The sequence below is a fragment of the Hypomesus transpacificus genome, unplaced genomic scaffold (genome assembly GCF_021917145.1).
Source record: "Hypomesus transpacificus isolate Combined female unplaced genomic scaffold, fHypTra1 scaffold_154, whole genome shotgun sequence".
Classification (NCBI taxonomy): Eukaryota; Metazoa; Chordata; class Actinopteri; order Osmeriformes; family Osmeridae; genus Hypomesus; species Hypomesus transpacificus.
The window spans coordinates 436319-455484 of NW_025813721.1; the positions used below are offsets into that span (position 1 = coordinate 436319).

The window sequence follows — 19166 nt, forward strand, 5'->3', positions numbered from 1 at the left end:
TGTGAAAATGTGTGTGAGGTCAAATTACATCATTACTGGACTATAAGGGAAATTACAACGGACATTTCTTGTTTGTGTAAACTTAGGCTACTTGGCGAATAAAACTGATTCTGATTCGGAACCCTATTTCATTCTACACTTCTCTCTTAGTATGTTGAAGTGAGCTGCAAGAAATATGTTGTATGCCTTTTAATCAATGCAATTTTCATAAATGATAAGTATGCATACTATGCTATTGCTACTACAAAATATACAGACATTTGTTTCCCAAGAAACGTAAAAACAACTGACGTGGGAGGCTTACCTTGTATGGTAGATTTCAGTGGTTGCGACACTAATCGACGGTTAACGCTATCCAATCGTTTGAGACTGGTTTCAGGCAATCTATCCAATGGTTATTCCTGCAAGGGTGGAATCAACCGATAACGTGTATCTGGCCTTGAATCAAGCACCGCAGTAGGCTACTTGGTTATGTGTAAGTGATTCCTTAAATCTTCCACGAGAGCTGAATTAGGTTTAGGGGCTGACAATTGAAAACAAGCTCAATATATTCGGGTTACTTTTGTAGACTTGCGTTGTGGCCACTGGTAAATTGGAAACTGAACGGGTTATATGGCAATACGGATGACGCCATGTGCATTTCTTTTAAGCGCCTATAACGCTGTCGAAACTGAAAATTGTTCTTATTATCCGTTTAGCTTCGTCGTAAACATTTAAAATAAATCTCAATCGGTATGCGAAATCGTTTTTTCTATTATTTAAATATATATTTATATATTCATTTCGCTTATATCAACAATTTGTGTTAGTGTAAACGTTTTGAAGCCATTTCTTTAGAAACGTAGCCTAATTAAATTATACATTGTATTTTACTGACTTGATCATGATAAATATATTAACATACAAAACAATAAAAATGTATTTATTTCATGTTCTCTTCTTTTCTTAGAAGTATGGGGCGCTGTCAGGATCTGGATCCTGAGGTTGAGGTGGTACCCCGGGACCCCATGGCCTGGCTTCGTAGCTACCTGCATGGAGGGACCTCCAGCTTGTTCTCCATGCTTACCACCATGGTCACCTTCCCTGTTTACAAGACAGTATTTAGGCAACAGCTGCACAACAACCTTGTCCGCCACGCTGTGAAGCAACTTTATAGGGAAGGACCTAGGAAACTCTACAGAGGTATAATACCGCCTCTAGTGATGAAGACTCTGAATGGTACTTTGCTGTTTGGTCTCCAGGACACCATCCTCCATCAGCTCTCCTCCCCATCCTTTACCTCCCTCATTCCTCTATCCGGCTTCTCGGCATTGGCGGGGCTGGGTGCAGGTGGGGTGGAAGCCATCGTATTTACACCACTTGAGCGTGTGCAGAACGTTTTGCAGAATAGTCAGAATGACCGGTACTTCCCCACACTAAGGAGTGTGCTGGCAAGGCTGGCCAACGAAAGGCTGGGCATCGGGCTCTACTGTGCCTTCCTCCCTACCCTGGTACGCAACGCCCTAGGGAGTAGTATGTACTTCGGCCTGAAGGACCCACTGAGGGCAGCTATGGCAGATCAGGGCCTCTCTCCTTCAGCCTCCTCCTTTGTGTCTGGAATGGTGAACTCTATGGCCATCAGTTTGCCCCTATACCCTCTTTCTGTGTTGATAGCTAACATGCAGGCAAGGGTGGGAAAAGAGACAGTAGCAGGGGCGATGGAGACATGGAACGCTCTGTGGGAGTCTCGCCAACGGAGTGTAACTCTACTCTACCGAGGAGGCTCTCTGGTTATAGTGCGGTCTTGTCTTACCTGGGGCATTACCACAGCAGTCTATGACTATCTGGCCCAGCATGCCTGCTAAAATCATATCCACTGCAGACTTAGGTTAAAATACATTCTGGAATCATTTTATGTTTTTATCAGTGCTTGACTGTCTGACATGACAAAACAGTGGGTTACAAATACAAATCCCACATTCTAGGGAAAATCAAACAAATGCTTTTGAATTGTAAATACATTTTATAAAGTATCAATCCAGGTCTACCTTTTCTCCTCCGGGTAGTAAAGGTAACTTCAGATGTACCCTGCTGTACCCTAAAGGAACTAACAAATCTGACTACTATAGTAGCTGTCCAATCATTAGTGTTGGTCCAACCTTAATGATTTATCGTGTTTATTACAGTCCTGCTGCCCACAGATATTGGATTTAATTTTGCTGTCAAACCTTAAGATTTCAGTTGCTGTCAGGATGTGAAGTTTATTTCAGCAAATATGACAAAAAGTGCTTTTCAACAGCATTACCTACCCTGCCTTTAAGGTCAGTTGGTGATTTGGGGGCTTTTCAGTAACATGCAGAGCTACCTGCGTCAAGCAAATTAAACTCAAAACAACTTTTTCTTATAATACTTTAACATGAATCTCTACTGCCATCACGTTTGCATTTGAGGAAAATGAAGGAAAGATGAAAGTGATATCGAGTTTTTGTCAAAGAAGCAGATCAAGTATCTCAAGAGACTATAGTCTGTTGCTGTTAAGGAGCTCATGGAGGTGTACAAAATAGAATGAAACAAATCAGAAAGGCATGTTGGGAAGTGTATGCCTACCACAGTATACCTCTCTCTTCTGTCTCATAAGGGAGATCCTTGAATTTTCTGCTGGGTCTTGTTTGTGTGTGTTGTTGTTTTTGTGCCCGAAGTTATAATACTGCAACCACTGATTAATAATACAAAAATAATAAATTATTGCCTTTTTTCAAGTGTGTGTGCTAATTTGTAGTCCGTGACCAAACAGTAATATTAAGTCACCGTTCACGTTCTTGGATCATTGTGCTACCTTCGTGAGATGGAGCTGCAAGTACAAAGACCGCATCAATGCAATCAGTCAGATGGCTGAGCGGTGAGGGAGTCGGGCTACTAATCAGAAGGTTGCCGGGTCGATTTCCCGCCACGCCAAATGACGTTGTGTCCTTTGGCAAGGCACTTCACCTGTACTTACTGTAAGTCGCTCTGGTCTGCTAAATGACTAAATGTAAATGCGCACACTCTGGACGCAGTGCCCAACTCCTTACCAAAGCGCATGTGTGACAGATGGAATAATGTGCGTTGGTGGTAAATCACAGTTTATGGTTCGGGTGTTGTTGTTCTGGTTTTTTATGTGAAAAGTGTTGTGTTAAATACGGGAGCATTGTAGTTACCATAGGGCTCCAGCAGTATGTAAAACGATTGAGCTAGGTTTCGGTACACGTCGCTCCCTCCCTTCAGTTGTGAAATACATGATGTGAGGGAAAGTTTAGTCCGTGCATCGTTTAATGACTCCCCTTTTCAGGTATAAGTCATACAAAATGCATTATTTTAAGTGTTATGTGAATGTGTATATGTTGTTATCAGTGTTGTTACCACAGTACGTTTTTACATGTTATGTTTGTGAAATAATTTTGTTAGCTACACAACGAAAAGCGAGCTAGCTAGCTACATTAGCCGTTAGCAATGATATCCGCAACGTCGTGGATGAAAGAGCGGTAGGCTACTTATCGTGCTTGTCGTATTTTCTATAGATATTTGTACGGAGTACAGTACTTTTGTAATTATGTGTGCTATATGTTAGCAGCATGACTGCATTGGCCTGTGATTTGAGATGCAGTTGTGATGTGAGGGAAAGTTTTGTCCGTGCATCGTTTATTCAATTACTCCCCTTTTCAGGGCATTTACACATGCGTCCCAATAATCAACCGATGCAGAAAAATAGAACGACAGAGATTGGTGGTGGGGTACTGACAGTAATTTATTAACTCATACATTTATTGAATGTAGTGACAGTTGAGAATATGAAGCCCATTTCAGATGAAGCAGTGACTTTCTTTGAGCCAATCACATTCTTACTGTAGAAGGATTGGGCCAATGAGCAAAGAAGCGGATTGGTTTCTATGTTGTTACGGAGAAGGGCGTGTTTTCTCTATTTAAACCAATTGCTCCACACAGATTGCACAAACGTAGTTCACCTAAGAAGATTTTCAACGTATACCCCGGCATCAGGTAAATGTATTTAATTGCTAGTTATCTCCCTCGGTTTAATTTGACAGTCTAGCTGTAAATGAGGTAGCCTACTCCGAGGGTATCTTTGAAAATATATATTTACAAACATTGGTAACACTTACGTACTGTCGTTGGTCATTTGTACGCCCGAGTGTTTCATCCATTGCTAGGAGTCAGATATTGCTACGGTCTAGGTAGCTCTGCATTGTGTTGAGTGATATGCAACTTGCGGCATTTCATTGCTTACTATATTTTTTTAAAGATGGTAGCCGTTTATAAAGATGGCCAGCACTAGCTATAGGCCAACAACGAACAGACAAGATTCTTTGACACGTCGCTCTGTGCGTCTGTCAATTTATGCCGCGAGCTGACAGAGCACCATCCATGCTCTTGCTTCTCATTTAGCGTCGGTTACTCCTGTATAGGGTGTGGTTTTCTTTTAAGTTTATATCCCCAGCCCCAGTTATGACATTCACGGTCTGCACAAAGTATCTTTCTGTTCCCCAGTTCTTACACATCCGGTATGGTACATTCGTAGCTACTGATGTATTTTCCATTAAAGTTGAAAACATACATTCATATAATGCTATAACATTGGTCATATATGCAGTCCTATGAAGTCTGCATATACAGTATGTAGTTCTGTAGTGCCCATTTCCCCTTGGCTTTCCAATAGGACATAGTAAAATGGTTATTCAAATTAGTTTAAGACTAGGATAAAGTATTAGTGACTAATTACACTCTTTGGTCCATGTTTCTACCGCCTTGCACTGTATCATCCACACACTCCGGCTGTATGTATGACATTTAATTTATACTTTCAGTCATAAGAGTGAGCCCACTACAATAAGCTGAGTTAGAGTTCTGGCAGTACCCGTTGTTACTACAGAGCTGAGTCAGGTTCACAGAATAAAACTACTCAGAGCTGTTTGTTCACTGGCATATTCTAGTGTTGTGGGAGTGTACCATACGTGCGTTTAAAAAAAACTTGGGTTGCATAAACACCATTCTCCTGGCTGGATTATAGCCCTAAGTGCCTGTTGGTAGGTGGGGTGGGGTTGGGTGTGGTTGGACTTTACCTGCTCACACTTGTCATGCACATGGTACATCACATCTTGTAAAAAATACAAATAAATCAGTAAAATACTTTTTTTATATTCTCTCTTTCACACACACTCACTTTCCTCTAATTCACACCCTGACACTTCATTCCCTAACCCCTCTCCCCTTCTTTCCAAGCAATCATTCACAATGAGTGACAACAATCCAGTGAAGCAGGGTGTGGAGACCTTCGATAAGAAGTGCCTAAAAAAGACCAACACAGCAGAGAAAAACACTTTGCCTACCAAGGAGGGTAGGTGTCTATCAGTCCAGAAGCTCTTCTACTTGGTTAAAACTCTGTATCTGTCAACACAGAGCACAACACCGGTGGAGATTCTAGATTAGAAGTATGCTTAATATGTGTTCAGGAAAGTAGCCTTTTTTATCCATACTCCAATGCACCTTTTGAAAATGATGGAAACCGTGATTTTTTCTTTCTCTTGGAGAACCCTCTGAATAACTCATGAGGAAACCCATTAAATCTACCTGAATCAAAAATTAATCCTAAAAAAGTTTCACAGAATTAGTTTATATACTATTTTATACCCATTAAATTAATTCTTCACCGCCACTAATATAAAATGCATATTGATATAAACTGTGATATATCCTTATTTTATACACATCTCTTAAATCATCACTACACAGGTGGTTTAATCTAAAGGTTAGTCTGGCCAAACCCCAGCCATGCTTTTGTGTCAACTCAGACTGAGTATCTGTTGTTCCAGGAACGCAAACATTTCAAAGATAAAGCTTTGATTTGTTCCAGGAGCTCACCTTGTGGTGTGACATGGCAGCCAACAATAGAAGGACTTGGCCTTGGTCAACCCATTTTTTCTATCTGTATCTTTTTGTGAGAAAGAAATATGGGCGTTCCTTGTTTTGAGAGTCTGCCCTGTCCTCTCATTTAACTGAGTGCAAAGCAGAGTTATCATGGTGCTGTAGATGAACAGTCACCACATTGGCAGAACATGCTGCCATATGCATGTTCATTAGGGCTATCCCCGACTAAGATTTTCTTTGGTCAACCAAGACTCAACTAAAACATCTGAAAATCGACTAATCGAACTTTGAAACGCTTAAAAAACGTACAAACATTTTCGCAATATGACTCGATGGCTGCTGGACATTTCAGATTTAGACGCAATAGCCTACCAATAATAAGGCTCGTATCACCAGTCCTGTTGTAACCAAATGCAGATGGTATTTAGTATCTCTTACAATGTACTACAAATAAAAAATATAGTTTATTTAACATGCAAATCATCAGAGCGCGCTTATCACTGCCTGAAAACCTGCAGCATGCGAATTTACGTAGAAGCTGAGTGGGGAACGTTGCAACAGAGAAAGATTTTGTTGTCTTGGCCGGAGAAGATAATGTCATCCGATTTGGATGTGATACTTATAATTGGCATATTCACTTTTCAACCCAGCGCGTTAGCATGAGCGAAGTAGGGCTAGACCAACTTAAGTTTTTTCAGGTGGTAGGCTACATCATATTCGACGTTGAACTATGAAAAATAAATCGTTGTTGGCAGAGTTTACATTCAAAGTTTTTCGAGTCACCCGGTACTTTGTAAATGTACTTTAATGAAATGCTGCCATACCACAGACTTCTTTGCCATTTTGACTAATAACACCAACAAAGTAGGCTATGGCAGAGTTTGTAGTTCTGCAGACAAATAGTGCTCGTGCCGTGTGCAAAATACCAAACCAAAACAAAGCGCAGATTAACAAAAGGGAAAACAGTAACACCTTTTTTTTAAATTATATATTTTTTGAGTTGGTTTATTTGTTTAAAAAATATATAATCTACAATTTCTGTTGAACATTTTGTCAATTCAGCAATGATGACACAAGCGGGAATCAGATCTCACACTGCCATATGGCAGCTCGACTAAAAAGAATTTTGTCGACCAGAAAATCGAGAAGTGGGGACAGCCCTAATGTTCATAAGTATAAATCAGTAATACAGGTGGCCAAAATGTACTATCCAGTTGCTTTGCAGCGCAATCTGTTTGGACAGTATCAGAATGGCAGTTATATTGACTTTATAGAGTTGTGACCAAATCTTCTGTCCTGTGTGAATTCTGTTTATCATGACAAACTAAGAAATGCATCTATGTACAATAATTTTCTCTTAATGATACACACACAATTCACAGTCCAGTTCCTGCTGGACTGGACGGCTCTCTACTCCTTCACTGTCAAGATGAGTGAGGGAGTAGAGAATAGTCCAGTCAAGGAGGAAGCCTTTGAGGAGGCTGGCTCGCGAATTACCTTAATCCTTTTTTGCCTCTCCCACCCACTCTCTGAGTCAGACTGAGCTTGATTTGCAATGTAGAGACAAACTGGGGTATGGAAGACAGCCATTTTGTCTGAATAGCTAACTGACATGTATACCTGATATCCCTGGTATTGAAATGATTTTGCTGTAATTTCGTAGCCTGACGTTGTCATACTCATAATTCTAGTCAGAATATGAGTCTGAGAACTCTCCGTTGAGCTTTGACTACAGGGCGTGTTTCAAACGACAAATGCCTCTTCGCTCAATTGGATAGATCTACAACCAATCAGAGCAACAGAGTATGTGATGTTTGTTAAGCACCGCATAGTTGTCAACAGAACTGAACTACAAGCAGACTTGAAGTATGCTTAAAGAATGAATACAAACTATTTTTGCCGGTTTTGTAAAATTAATTTAAGGGTAGGGGGAGTACTTGTTTACACGGTAACCTTTTTGAGCGAAACAATAAAGGGCAATGCATATACGAACAAGTTCTCCGTTTAGGATTACAACTCCACAAAAAAAAGGAGAAACCACAATGGCCACTGGGTTTTCATTGTGTCCCATCTTCTTCGCGACCATCGGGGCCAGCTGATAAATTAAACTTTTACCGAATCCCGTAGGAAGGAAGGCAAAAACATATTTTCCATCGACAAATGCCTTGATTGCGTCTCTCTGTTCCTCTTTCAAAATTAATGCGCTGTCGATGTCTTCTAAAACAGACTCGATGGCAGAACCATAACATCCCAGATCTCCAGCGGTAGCTATGTTTGTTCAAAACAAATTCAACTTAAGCGCTCTTTTGTGACGTGGGTGATTACGTTACTGTTGATCATCTGTCCATCATCGTATAAAGCCCGCCCTGGCAATTTCATTGGTTTGCCCAGATTCTGGTTTTCTGTAGTTGGTCCCCAATACGAGACCCTCCAGACCCAACCTCCCAACCAAATTTTTTTGGGGGCGGGGAGAAGTTGGGCTGGCAGCCAGGCTAGTAATTTCGTACCGGTACACTGGAAATATAGTTTGCGTATATGACTTCATTTTGGTAAATTGTTTCCTTTTTCTTCTCAGAAGCTCCCAATTGATTTGATTTCTAATTTAGGAAACCCAGAAAAATATCAGGACTGTGAGGCTGAACAGACTCACTGAATCAGCATTTCCTTGTGTTCTCTGTTGATCTACTGCTGGAGCAAGACTGTTGATGGCAGGGCAGAGGAAAGATTCTTGGTAATTGACTGGCTATGCTGAAGTCTTACCAGGCAGATTTTAACCAAGACAGAAGACAGGAGAAGCACCATCTGCTAGGGGTGGGCGATACTGCAAAATTGAGCAGGTGAAAGAGGAGCAACGTGTACATACAAGATTGAAAGGAGCGGCATGTTATTAGCTTCAAAGCTTATTTTAAACATTACATTTCATGCTAAATAAATTTAATTACTGAAATAGACATCTGGTATCTATATAATTTTATATGAGGATTGATCCTTTTGATACAACATCAGTATCGATACTTCAGGATTGACCCGCCCACTCCTACCATCTAGCTGCTCCAATCCTGCCTGCATCACACTCTGGTTCCTGCCCCCCTAATAATAACTGAAGATGATGGGTAGGGAACATGGATTTTAACTGCAATTATAGGCTCTCCTTATGGGGTAATCAAACTCTAAGTGGTTAATGATTTAAGCAGAAATTCTAAATGGGAACACTAGACCATGCTGAGAGTAATCAACCATACTGACTCCTGAGCTTGCATCTGGTTTTCTTGTCAAACTAGTCAGGATTTGATATGCTTATCAGTCTGGTCCATACAGTTCTATACCTAACAGAGCAGACAAACATTACTGTGACAGAGCAATACATAACCTTCCCTTCATTTATTTGGAGGCCTTGCTTTTATTCCCATTGCAAATCCACTGGTACTTTCAAATAAGGGGACTTTACCAGCCGGGTACTTTTTTTAGGAATACTTGGCAGAAAATGATTTGACATTCAAATCACACCTGCCAGAATGTTTTCATTTTTATCCGCGAACAGAGAATGCATCTCACCATATACATTTACTGTGAAAGTTGCTGTGTGTTTACTACTTACTACTCGACTTGATCTCTCTCTCAATCTTTCTCTAACCTTTCTCTAACAGATATTGAAAAGGAAAAGAAAGCAGCAGAGGTCTCCAAGTAAAATGATACCTCTCATGCATCTCCACCAGGAATCCCTGTCTACTCCTCTTCTCCCACTGGAAATTGGTCCCATCATCTCCACTTCTGCTTGCTGTATCACCTGCTTACAGTGGCATAGCCTTTTCTGCTGAGGGTCATAGGATGCATGATCCCACAGGGTAGGGACAGTTTGTCAGTCCATGTACAATTATTCCAATGATTGTGTTTGTGCTTTTATCATGCAGTCCAAGTGTATGCAAAGAAGAATGTAACAGGGTATTGGTATCCTCATATACAATTTACAAGCACATCTGAGCAAGTTTGAGAAAATTGTGTTTATACCAGTTGAAAACATTTGCTGTTTTGTCAACAATGCCCAATATTCTGCCTGTACATGGTGCCATTCTGGATAAATTCTTTAAAATGACATGTAAGAAGATATTTTAGTTTTAATAAAATCTGTGTTTTAAATTGAATACCAGTAGTTATTAATCCATTCACTTGCGAAAGCTTAAAGGTGCTGTAAAGCAAATTTACATGTATTCATTTAGCAGACGGTTTTATCCAAAGCGACTTACAATAGAGAGCTTTACAAAGTACATAAGTCACTGATGATAACAACAAGATAGCCCCCAAAACATTGCGGGTAGCCAAAACATGAAGCACACATTGTGAACAACCAAAATTAAGTGCCAAAGGGAAGAACCATAAGAGCATGTAGTTAAGCAAGTTACAATAAACAACAAATCGCTTTAAGTGCAAGTGTACCTGTAGAAAAGCAAGCAACAGTTTTTATTAATTTGCGCATGCTGGGAGACCAGCGAGCAGCGAGTTGCAGTAGTCCAACTTGGAGAGGACAAGTGCTTGGACTAGCAGCTGGGTGGAGTGCTCAGACAGGTATCTCCTGATCTTTCGGATGTTGTAGAGGGTGAATCTACACGACCGGGAGACTGCAGCAATGTGGGCCATGAGGGAGAGCTCGTCATCCATGGTAACCCCAAGGTTCCTGGCAGAGGATGAAGGGGTCACCGTCGCAGATCCCAGGGTGATTGAAAAATCGTGGGAGATGGAGGGTTTGGCCGGGATGATGAGGAGTTCTGTTTTGGCGAGGTTCAGCTGGAGGTGGTGCTTGGTCATCAAGGCGGAGATGTCTGTGAGGCAGGCCTCGATCCTAGCTGAGATCCCTGGATCAGTCGGGTGGAACGACAGGTACAGCTGCGTGTCGTCAGGGTAGCAGTGGTAGGAGAAGCCATGGGAGGTGATGATTGGTCCAAGTGAGGTGGTGTACAGAGAGAAGAGGTGGGGTCCAAAGACGGAGCCCTGTGGGACACCAGTAGAGAGCTGGCGAGGGCCTGACAGTTTGCCTCCCCAGGAGACCTGGTAGGATCTTCCCGACAGGTAGGATGAGATCCACTGGAGTGCAGTGCCAGTGATGCCCATGTCACAAAATATGAAGAGCAGGATCTGGTGGTTAACCATATCAAACGCTGCAGAAAGGTCCAGCAGAATGATGACGGATGACCTAGAAGCAGACTGTCTGGCAGACTGGAGGGCAGTCTCTGTGGAGTGGCCAGTCCTGAAGCCCGATTGGTTGGGGTCAAGCAGGTTGTTCTGAGAGAAAGTTTGACAGTTGGTTAGATAAATTCCATGATTTGCTTCTCAGTTCATTATATACATGTGAAATGAGTTGCTGAAAGCATGTGCAAAGCGTGAAAACTTTTTCGCACTGAAATGTTGAGTTAGACCGTTGAAAAGTTTCTCACCTGTTTTCAGCTCAAGTTTTGTGTAGGCGGGGCAAAACCCAACCTATCTACGTCACAGCTACATATCTATGTCAGATCACAGACGGATAAAGTAATTAACACAAACACTCAGAGACTGCAGGTAGGTCTGTTCTGATATCTGCAATTTATTGGGTGTGCTCACGCCTTTGGCGAGCACAACCATTGTTCTCTCACATATATATTATTATTATTGTTGATTTTCGCCCCCTAAGGATCAGTCAATATTTGGACTACATAGACAACGTCGCTGTCAAAATGTTTGTCTTGGTCACGATTGCGTTGCTTCTATTGGGATTTACGTTCCGTTGCACAGTTTAGGAGGTTACAACGTTTTTGTGGCAAAAAGTGCCTTTAGTCGACGAAGTGTACTCTGCTAGCTACGTCACCACGTCAGAACACGTTAGCAATGACGCACGGATACAACGTGCATAGATGTTTTGTTGCACAGCCAGTATCGTGCCGTGGAGTACTAGCAGCACATATACATTTAAGCAAATCAAGACTTGCATGTACAGTAAGTAATGTCACATTAAATAATGTAAATAAACTCAAGCTTATGTGGTCTTCAATGTCACAGCCTAAACTTTGTCAAAAGAAACATTCTCATTTGTGCCGCTTTCAAACAATCCCATAGACATAGCCTATATAGCTAGGTTTTGTCTATGAACAATCCCCTCAGTGACGTTTGGCTAGCAACAGCAGCTTGCTTGTAGCAAACTTCTTTTGAATCAGCCATTTCCCCCAAAATTAATGTTAAATATACATATTGTCAGTTAGCAGATGGTACTGTTTGAATCGCGATTCCATCCTGAAATACTGCCGGTGACAACGTTACAGTAGCTTGTTTCAAAGGGGGTTTGCTTGTTTCAAAGGGAGTTCTTAATGAATTATGAGTAGACTAAATGCTTGAAAATATCATTGGAAGGGAAAAACTTAAGGGGACGGACCCACCTGCAAGCAAGCACACCCTACAATTTCCCCAGAAATTGTACCCTCTCTAGTTTAGCTAGTTGTTGCTGTTGTTGCTAAATTCGAGGGTGCGGAGCTTCAGGTCCTTCAGGCGACACGCCCCCCCAATATCAAGCAGAGAAATCTCACAATTTCAAAGCCTAATTTAACATACTTGTCTGTGTTTTTTTCCAATCTAATTTGGATGGGTAGTGTAGGAGCCATTCATTTATTTTGACTGAATACTAAGAGCTCCAAACAATGGTATAGATTTAAGTGAGCATATAAGGAACATATTATTAATTACGTCCTGTTTAGTGTGTTTACCACTGCATGAGTGTCCCTCTGCAGGAAACGCCTCCCTTTCCAATGAGGGAACCTACTTAAGGCGGTGCAGTGACCCAGGCCGGGGGTGTGGCAGGTGTGTGCGGAAACAGTCTTTGACCGTGTCATCGGACCAATGAGCGGACAGGGCGCGCAACGCCAAGACAAAGAGGCAGTTTTACGTTTGTTTTATTTTTGATCATTTGATAAATAAATCCACTCATCAAGAGGAAAGAATAACCAGTTTCATCGTCTTCATTACACATTCCATCACTGCACATCAAGTCAGAGCAGTCATCAGTTAAAGCCCCTATCAGTAGTGCGCAGGTGTCGCTCGGAGGTGATGAGCATTCTGGGGCCGGTAACGAACACAGCAGCAGTGATTGCATGCTTTCCATTGTGCCAGTGAAGGTGAAACACTCCAAAGGAAGCAAGGTGATACACACATAGGCCTTTCTGGATTCTGGGAGTTCTGCAACCTTCTGCACAAAGAACCTCATAGACAAGCTGAACATAGTATGGAGAAAAACCAACATCTTGCTCCGAACCATGTCCCCAAAAAAGTCGGCAAAAAATGTATGACGATAGCAGAAGAATCAGTCAGTCTGCTAAACGGCCATTACACTTTGGACTTACCGTTCAGGAGAAAATATGTCATCATGCCAAACAACCACCAGGTGGCAGAGCAGCGATTGTCTAGTCTTAAAAATAAATTCCAAAGGAACAAATCATTTAAAGCTGAATACACGGTATTCCTCACAGATGTCATCAGTAAAGGACATGCAGAAGCGATACCACATGATGAGTTGAAAAGGTGTGACGATAAAGTCTGGTACATTCCACATCACGGTGTATACCACAACAAAAAAGGTACCTTGCGGGTGGTCTTTGACTGTGTTGCAACATACCAAGGCACATCTTTAAATTCAGAACTCCTGCAAGGTCCAGACTTAACATGCTCTCTCTTTGGTGTTCTTACCTGATTCCGCCAGGAGCCTGTTGCGGTGATGACCGAAATTCAGACAATGTTCCACCAAGTTAAAGTGTCAAAGAGCGACGTTAACTTCTTGAGGTTCCTTTAGTGGCCTAACGGCGACATGCATAGGCCTCCAAGTGAGCATAGCATGTGCACCTCTTTGGAGCGGTTTCGTCCCCAAGTTGTGCAAATTCTCACTTAGACAGACAGCTAAGGACACCAAGAACATGTTCCGTCCTAGCATAACAAGCACGATTGAGAACAACTTCTACATTGATGACTGCCTAAAGTCCCTCTCATCGGAACAGGAAGCTGTGCAGCTGGTCAAGGAGCTTACGTCTCTCTGCCAAAAAGGTGGATTCCGTTTAACCAAGTGGGCGAGCAACAGCCGACCTGTCCTTAAGCACATCCCAAAGGAGGACAGAGCTGGTGAGGTCAGGGACCTGGACCTAGACAGAGACAAATTGCCAGCATAAAGAGCTCTTGGTTTGCTATGGAGTGTCGAGGATGACCTGGTCAAGTTTAACATCATTGTGAAAGAGAAGCCTCACACACGAAGAAACATGCTATCCATTGTCAACTCCATCTACGATCCCTTAGGATTTTTATGCCCTGTCACGTTATCTGCAAAGTTGCTGCTACGGGAGCTCTGTAAGCCACATCCGACAATTAGAGAAGATGGACTGAGGATCTAGGTGTGCTGGAGTACCTTGAGGTGCCTCGGTGTGTGAAACCCTCTGGTTTCGGACCAGTCAAACAGGCCGAGCTGCACCACTTTTCCGATGCCAGTGACAATGGATATGGCACAGTGAGTTACCTCAGGTTGACTGCAGACCACCATGTCACACACGTTTCTCTCATGCTTGGTAAAGCAAGAGTGGCGCTGTCCGGCCAAATAGTGTGCTAGGGCCAAATAGTGTCCTACCTGACGTCACAATCCCGTTTTGAAGCAAGGATGCGTCCGTCGCTATGCCGACCTTAAATTCCTGAGATATTTACGCGTGCTAGCAGGAAACTGTCATGGTTGCTATACTGGTTACTAGGTAGGAAATTTTGTATTTAGGCTTATTTAAACCAGTTTATTCTACTCTACTATTTAAAGTTTTCACTCGTTCGACATTCCTGAGACAGCAACGCGCGCAGGTAGAATACTATACGTGTTGCCTTCCCGGTCTGTTAAAATTGATGCTAAATAAGTGAATTCTTTTGACGAAAACAATTAGCCAGCTAGCACCAGCTATCAAACGAGTGGAAACTTTAAATAGTAGAGTAGAATAAACTGGTTTAAATAAGCCTAAATACAAAACTTCCTACCTAGTAACCAGTATAGCAACCATGACAGTTTCCTGCCAGCACGCGTAGATATCTCAGGAATTAAAGGTCGGCATAGCGACGGACGCGTCCTTGCTTCGGAACGGCATTGTGACGTCAGGTAGGACACTATTTGGCCCTAGGACACTATTTGGCCTGACAGCTCCTCTGAAACAGATGACCATTCCTCGCATGGAACTGGCAGCTGCAGTGCTGGCAGTTAAAGTGGATAATATGCTGAGAAAGGAGGTGGACTTCAAACTCAGTCAGTCAACCTTTTGGACTGATAGTCAGTCAAAACATAACAAATGAGCATACAAGATTCCACACCTTCGTGGCCAACAGGATTTCAGTCATAAGAGACAACACAGACGTACACCAGTGGAGGTTTATAGGAACTAAACTGAACCCAGCCGATATGGCGTCGAGAGGCATGAGTGCAAACACCCTGGTGAATAGAGGTGTGAATCGACACTGATCTCCCGATTCGATTATCATGTCAGCGAAGCGATTCGATTACTCGATGCATCACAATGCATCACGATGCGTCAAATACATTAAGCCATATAGGATATTTGACTTGACAGAATGCATTGAAATACTGTATTGTTCAATATAATACAGTTTTCTATATTACTTATTTCTATATTAATTATTGGCAAAACGCTGTGGCAACATGCCACGCTTAAAGACCGACTAATATGCACAATTCATAGAGATTTCATAAAGGCAAAAGTTTAACATTGTAATCATAGTTTTGGGTTCAACAGTTATATTTTCATCCAAAAATACAAGTAATAAGATATAAATAGTCTTTATTTTTTAACACAAGTCTGAACACAACAACATTATTAGCAGTAATTGAAAACAGAGTTGCAAAGCAACATCTTCGAGCTTGATCCGGTGCTTGACGAAGGAGTCCTGCGAGTAGGGGGAAGATTGAGTAAGTCAGCAATGCCTGATGTGGCCAAGCGACCAATGATTCTGCCAAAAGATCACCACATCTGCACTCTTCTGCTTCGTCACATACATGAGAACTTTGGGCATGCCGGCAGAAACAACATCCTTTCAACACTCCGACAAAAGTATTGGATTGTTAACGCCAACTCCTCGGCCCGTAAGGTCCTAACAAAATGTGTTATCTGTAAACGCACAAGGGGCAGGATGGGAGAGCTTAAGATGGCGGACCTCCCCAAGGAGAGACTAAGAGCAGATCTTCCACCATTCAGTAATGTTGGGGTAGACTACTTGGGGCCCTTTGAGGTGAAAAGAGGAAGAAGTTTCTTGAAACTATATGGTGTTTTATTTTTGTGCATGTCAAGCAGAGCCATACACCTGGAAATGGCTCACTCCATGGACACTGACTCCTGTCTCAATTAGGGATGGGTATCGTTAATTTTGATCGATATCGATACCTTTTTCGAGACTGCTTAACGATTCGAGTCTTTATCGATACCACTATCGATACTTTTCTGTTTCTTAAGTAAAACAGATGTAAAATAGAACAAGGGGAACGTGTTGCTCTCAGGAAGAGGCTGGCTAAAAGGAGCATATATGGGCACAATGGATCTTGACTCTGGCTAAATCTAAATCTGTCCACAACAGATGTACTATCCACAACCTGGATGAGTAACGACACTGTGATTGGTTGGTTAACGAAAAGTGTCATTGTCAAGCTCATCGACTTTGTGAAAAGTTGAACACGTTTCAACGAAAGGCACCTGGTATAACTAAATGACCAGCTAAACAAACCAAAACCTTCCTTATCTTATCCCTATTTTCTTATGTCTGTTTTTGTTTAACACAATGCGTCTGCATCCCACAGAGCCATGCTCGCGCTGACTATGTTTTGAATAATCCGCAGCAAGGGGCGGGAGGCTAGTCTTTACTCACACACTGTGCTCGTAAATAACTTTTGCAGTTCGCACACACATCAAATTTTAGGGGCAAATGCGAGTGAAATAGTTGCACTGTTGAGCCCTGAATTGGCTTATTATTGTCAACAATGGAGACTTGCTACGACGTTGGGGTGCGCTCACCAGAGGATTGTCCTGCAAAGGCAGCTGGAGTTGGTACCGTTACGACTCGAAGACAGTCGAAGTACTGATTTTTATCTTTATCTGATGCACAATGTTGAGGTGCTTGTTCATTGCAGTTGTGTTCCCCCCCTTACAATAAATTGCTTTAGAACATTTATTGCACTTTGCTTCGTCTTTATCTTTGGCTTTAATAAAATGTAGCCGAGCCTTTGACCCTTTCGTGCATTCTGCCATCGTAGCTAGCAACAAAAGGATAAATGAAGCGAAGCAGCGTGTGAGGCAATTAAATTCTTCTTTGTTTAGTTTAAAGGCAGTTGGCATGCCATTCAATTGAATTTAGTCATTTTATTAGTCAAACGTTGTATGTTTGTGCACTTGATTTAAATAACATTACTTATTTCTCGAGACACAAGTCAACATTACATTATATTACTTAGTCTCGATTGCGGTATCAATAAGCTTGGACCTTATTGATATTCGGGTTTTGAGAAATTTGGAACCGGGTCCTTACAGAACCGGTTCTCGATACCCATCCCTAGTCTCAATGACCTGAGAAGATTCATGAGAAGAAGAGGTCAGGTGGCTCGCATCAGACAACGGGGCTAGGTTGGGGCAAAGACTGAACTGCAAAAGGCCATGTCCGACTGGAACCACAACAAGATCCAGAAAGAAATCTCAGAAAGGAGTTCAGTGGAGTTTCAATCCTCCAGCAGCTTCCCATCACGGTGGAGTTTGGGAGAGACTTATCCGCATGGTGAAACTATGCATGGTTCTGTATTCCATCCTGAAAGAACAGGAACTTGATGATGAAGGTCTCGAAACACTGTTGTGTGAGGTAGAAGCCATCTTAAATGGCCGCCCCTTAACCACTGTGATGGAGGATAAGCAAGACCTTGAAGCGCTGACTCTGAACCACATTCTCCTTTTAAAAACGAATCCTTTTCTCCCACCTGGATCGTTCCAGAAGTCTGACCTGTATACTAGAAGACGTTGGAAACAAGTTCAGTACTTGGCTGACTTGTTTTGGAAAAGATGGACCCGTGAGTGCTTACCATTGTTGCAGGAAAGACAGAAATGGCTCACTTTGAAGAGAGGAGTCCAGAAAGGAGATGTTGTAATGATGGTCGACAGCACAGCTCCGCAAGGATCCTAGCCTCTGGGAAGAATACTCGAAGTCCATCCTAGGTCACAGGGTCAAACAAGAACTGTTACTCTTAAGACCAGGGATTATAAAGCCTCAATAATCAGTTCAAATTTATGGCTGGCAGGGAGTTGTCACAACTCCAATTTAAGCAGATACATGTAAAAACTAAAGAAACATGTAAATGAACAGAAATGTATGAGTGTGTAGCAGAAAAGAAGAATTTAAGAGGAGGGTTATGGACCTGTTTGAGCACGCCACTCCTGGAAAATGTGAATATGAGGCTTGAAAGGTTTCTTGTTAGGTCTTAAAGACACTATCTACATTGGTGTGTATATGTGTGTTTGCATATGTGTAAGGATAACTTTTGTGCACTGTCTATTTACACTGCACTTTACAAAATGTATGTGAAGTCCCTTGTTGTTTTTCCCGATGGTGGTCATACATAGTATGTATTTGTCTTGCAGTCCTCCTATGTATTTGTCATCACAGTTGTGTCCTTGTGAATCATCACAGGTGTGTCCTTGGGATCCTGCCAAGTACCTATCCTACCATTAGAGTTAGAGTCCTATTGTGACATACAGTATACGCAAAACTAGTTGGACAGGAAGTTCTGTTCACTATCTGTTAACTAACATGTCCTGGTGTTGTGTGGTCTAGTAGATGGCTTAAATGAGTAAGGAGTAAGTATAAAGACACCGCACTAAGAGACAATTGTGAACCATATAGTGGTGGAGTACACACGCACATTGTTGAGTACTGACTGCTTGTTGCTACATAGAAATGAATAAATATACTTTTGCAAGTTTATCCATCCATATCTCTTTCTCTCTCTCCACTCTTACTTCATGCATCTGGTGTCATCACACAGATTGCAACATATCATCCCACAGATAGTGCCTTGAGCATTTACTGTACAGGTTAAACTTTATAGATCAATTTTACATTAATAAGATTATAATTCACTACTATAATTCACATTCACTATAGACCTGTGCATAGCCTGTACATAATTCTTGGGTGGGGCTTATTTGGCCCTTCTGAAGTCTAGAGATCTAAGATCATTAGGTGATTAAGCC

At 42.0% G+C, this 19166-nt stretch overlaps 2 protein-coding genes across 4 annotated transcripts; both read left to right on the forward strand.

The window, feature by feature from the left end:
* Positions 1 to 393: 393 nt before the first annotated feature.
* Positions 394 to 2699, forward strand: LOC124488857 (solute carrier family 25 member 53-like). Of its 3 annotated transcripts, none has more exons than XM_047051427.1 (2): positions 394 to 475; positions 953 to 2699. In XM_047051427.1, exon 2 carries the CDS (start codon positions 954 to 956, stop codon positions 1842 to 1844), a length of 891 nt encoding a protein of 296 aa, XP_046907383.1. In that variant the 5' UTR covers positions 394 to 475; position 953; the 3' UTR covers positions 1845 to 2699. The 3 variants fall into 3 exon arrangements, with proteins under 3 accessions (XP_046907383.1, XP_046907381.1, XP_046907382.1); XM_047051425.1 differs by having other exon boundaries at positions 407 to 475; positions 950 to 2699; XM_047051426.1 differs by lacking the exon at positions 394 to 475 and adding an exon at positions 506 to 732 and having other exon boundaries at positions 950 to 2699.
* Positions 2700 to 3954: 1255 nt separating this feature from the next.
* tmsb1 (thymosin beta 1) lies at positions 3955 to 10040 on the forward strand. Its single transcript, XM_047051429.1, has 3 exons — positions 3955 to 4014; positions 5254 to 5368; positions 9546 to 10040. Exons 2-3 carry the CDS (start codon positions 5266 to 5268, stop codon positions 9584 to 9586), a joined length of 144 nt encoding a protein of 47 aa, XP_046907385.1. The 5' UTR covers positions 3955 to 4014; positions 5254 to 5265; the 3' UTR covers positions 9587 to 10040.
* Positions 10041 to 19166: the final 9126 nt, after the last annotated feature.

Excerpts from the sequence above, each read along its gene's own strand:
- LOC124488857 (XM_047051427.1), top strand. The coding sequence starts at position 954 with ATGGGGCGCTGTCAGGATCTGGATCCTGAGGTTGAGGTGGTACCCCGG.
- tmsb1 (XM_047051429.1), top strand. The coding sequence starts at position 5,266 with ATGAGTGACAACAATCCAGTGAAGCAGGGTGTGGAGACCTTCGATAAG. Across the intron at positions 5,369-9,545 it reads CACTTTGCCTACCAAGGAGG|ATATTGAAAAGGAAAAGAAA; the intron begins GTAGGTGTCTAT and ends TTTCTCTAACAG.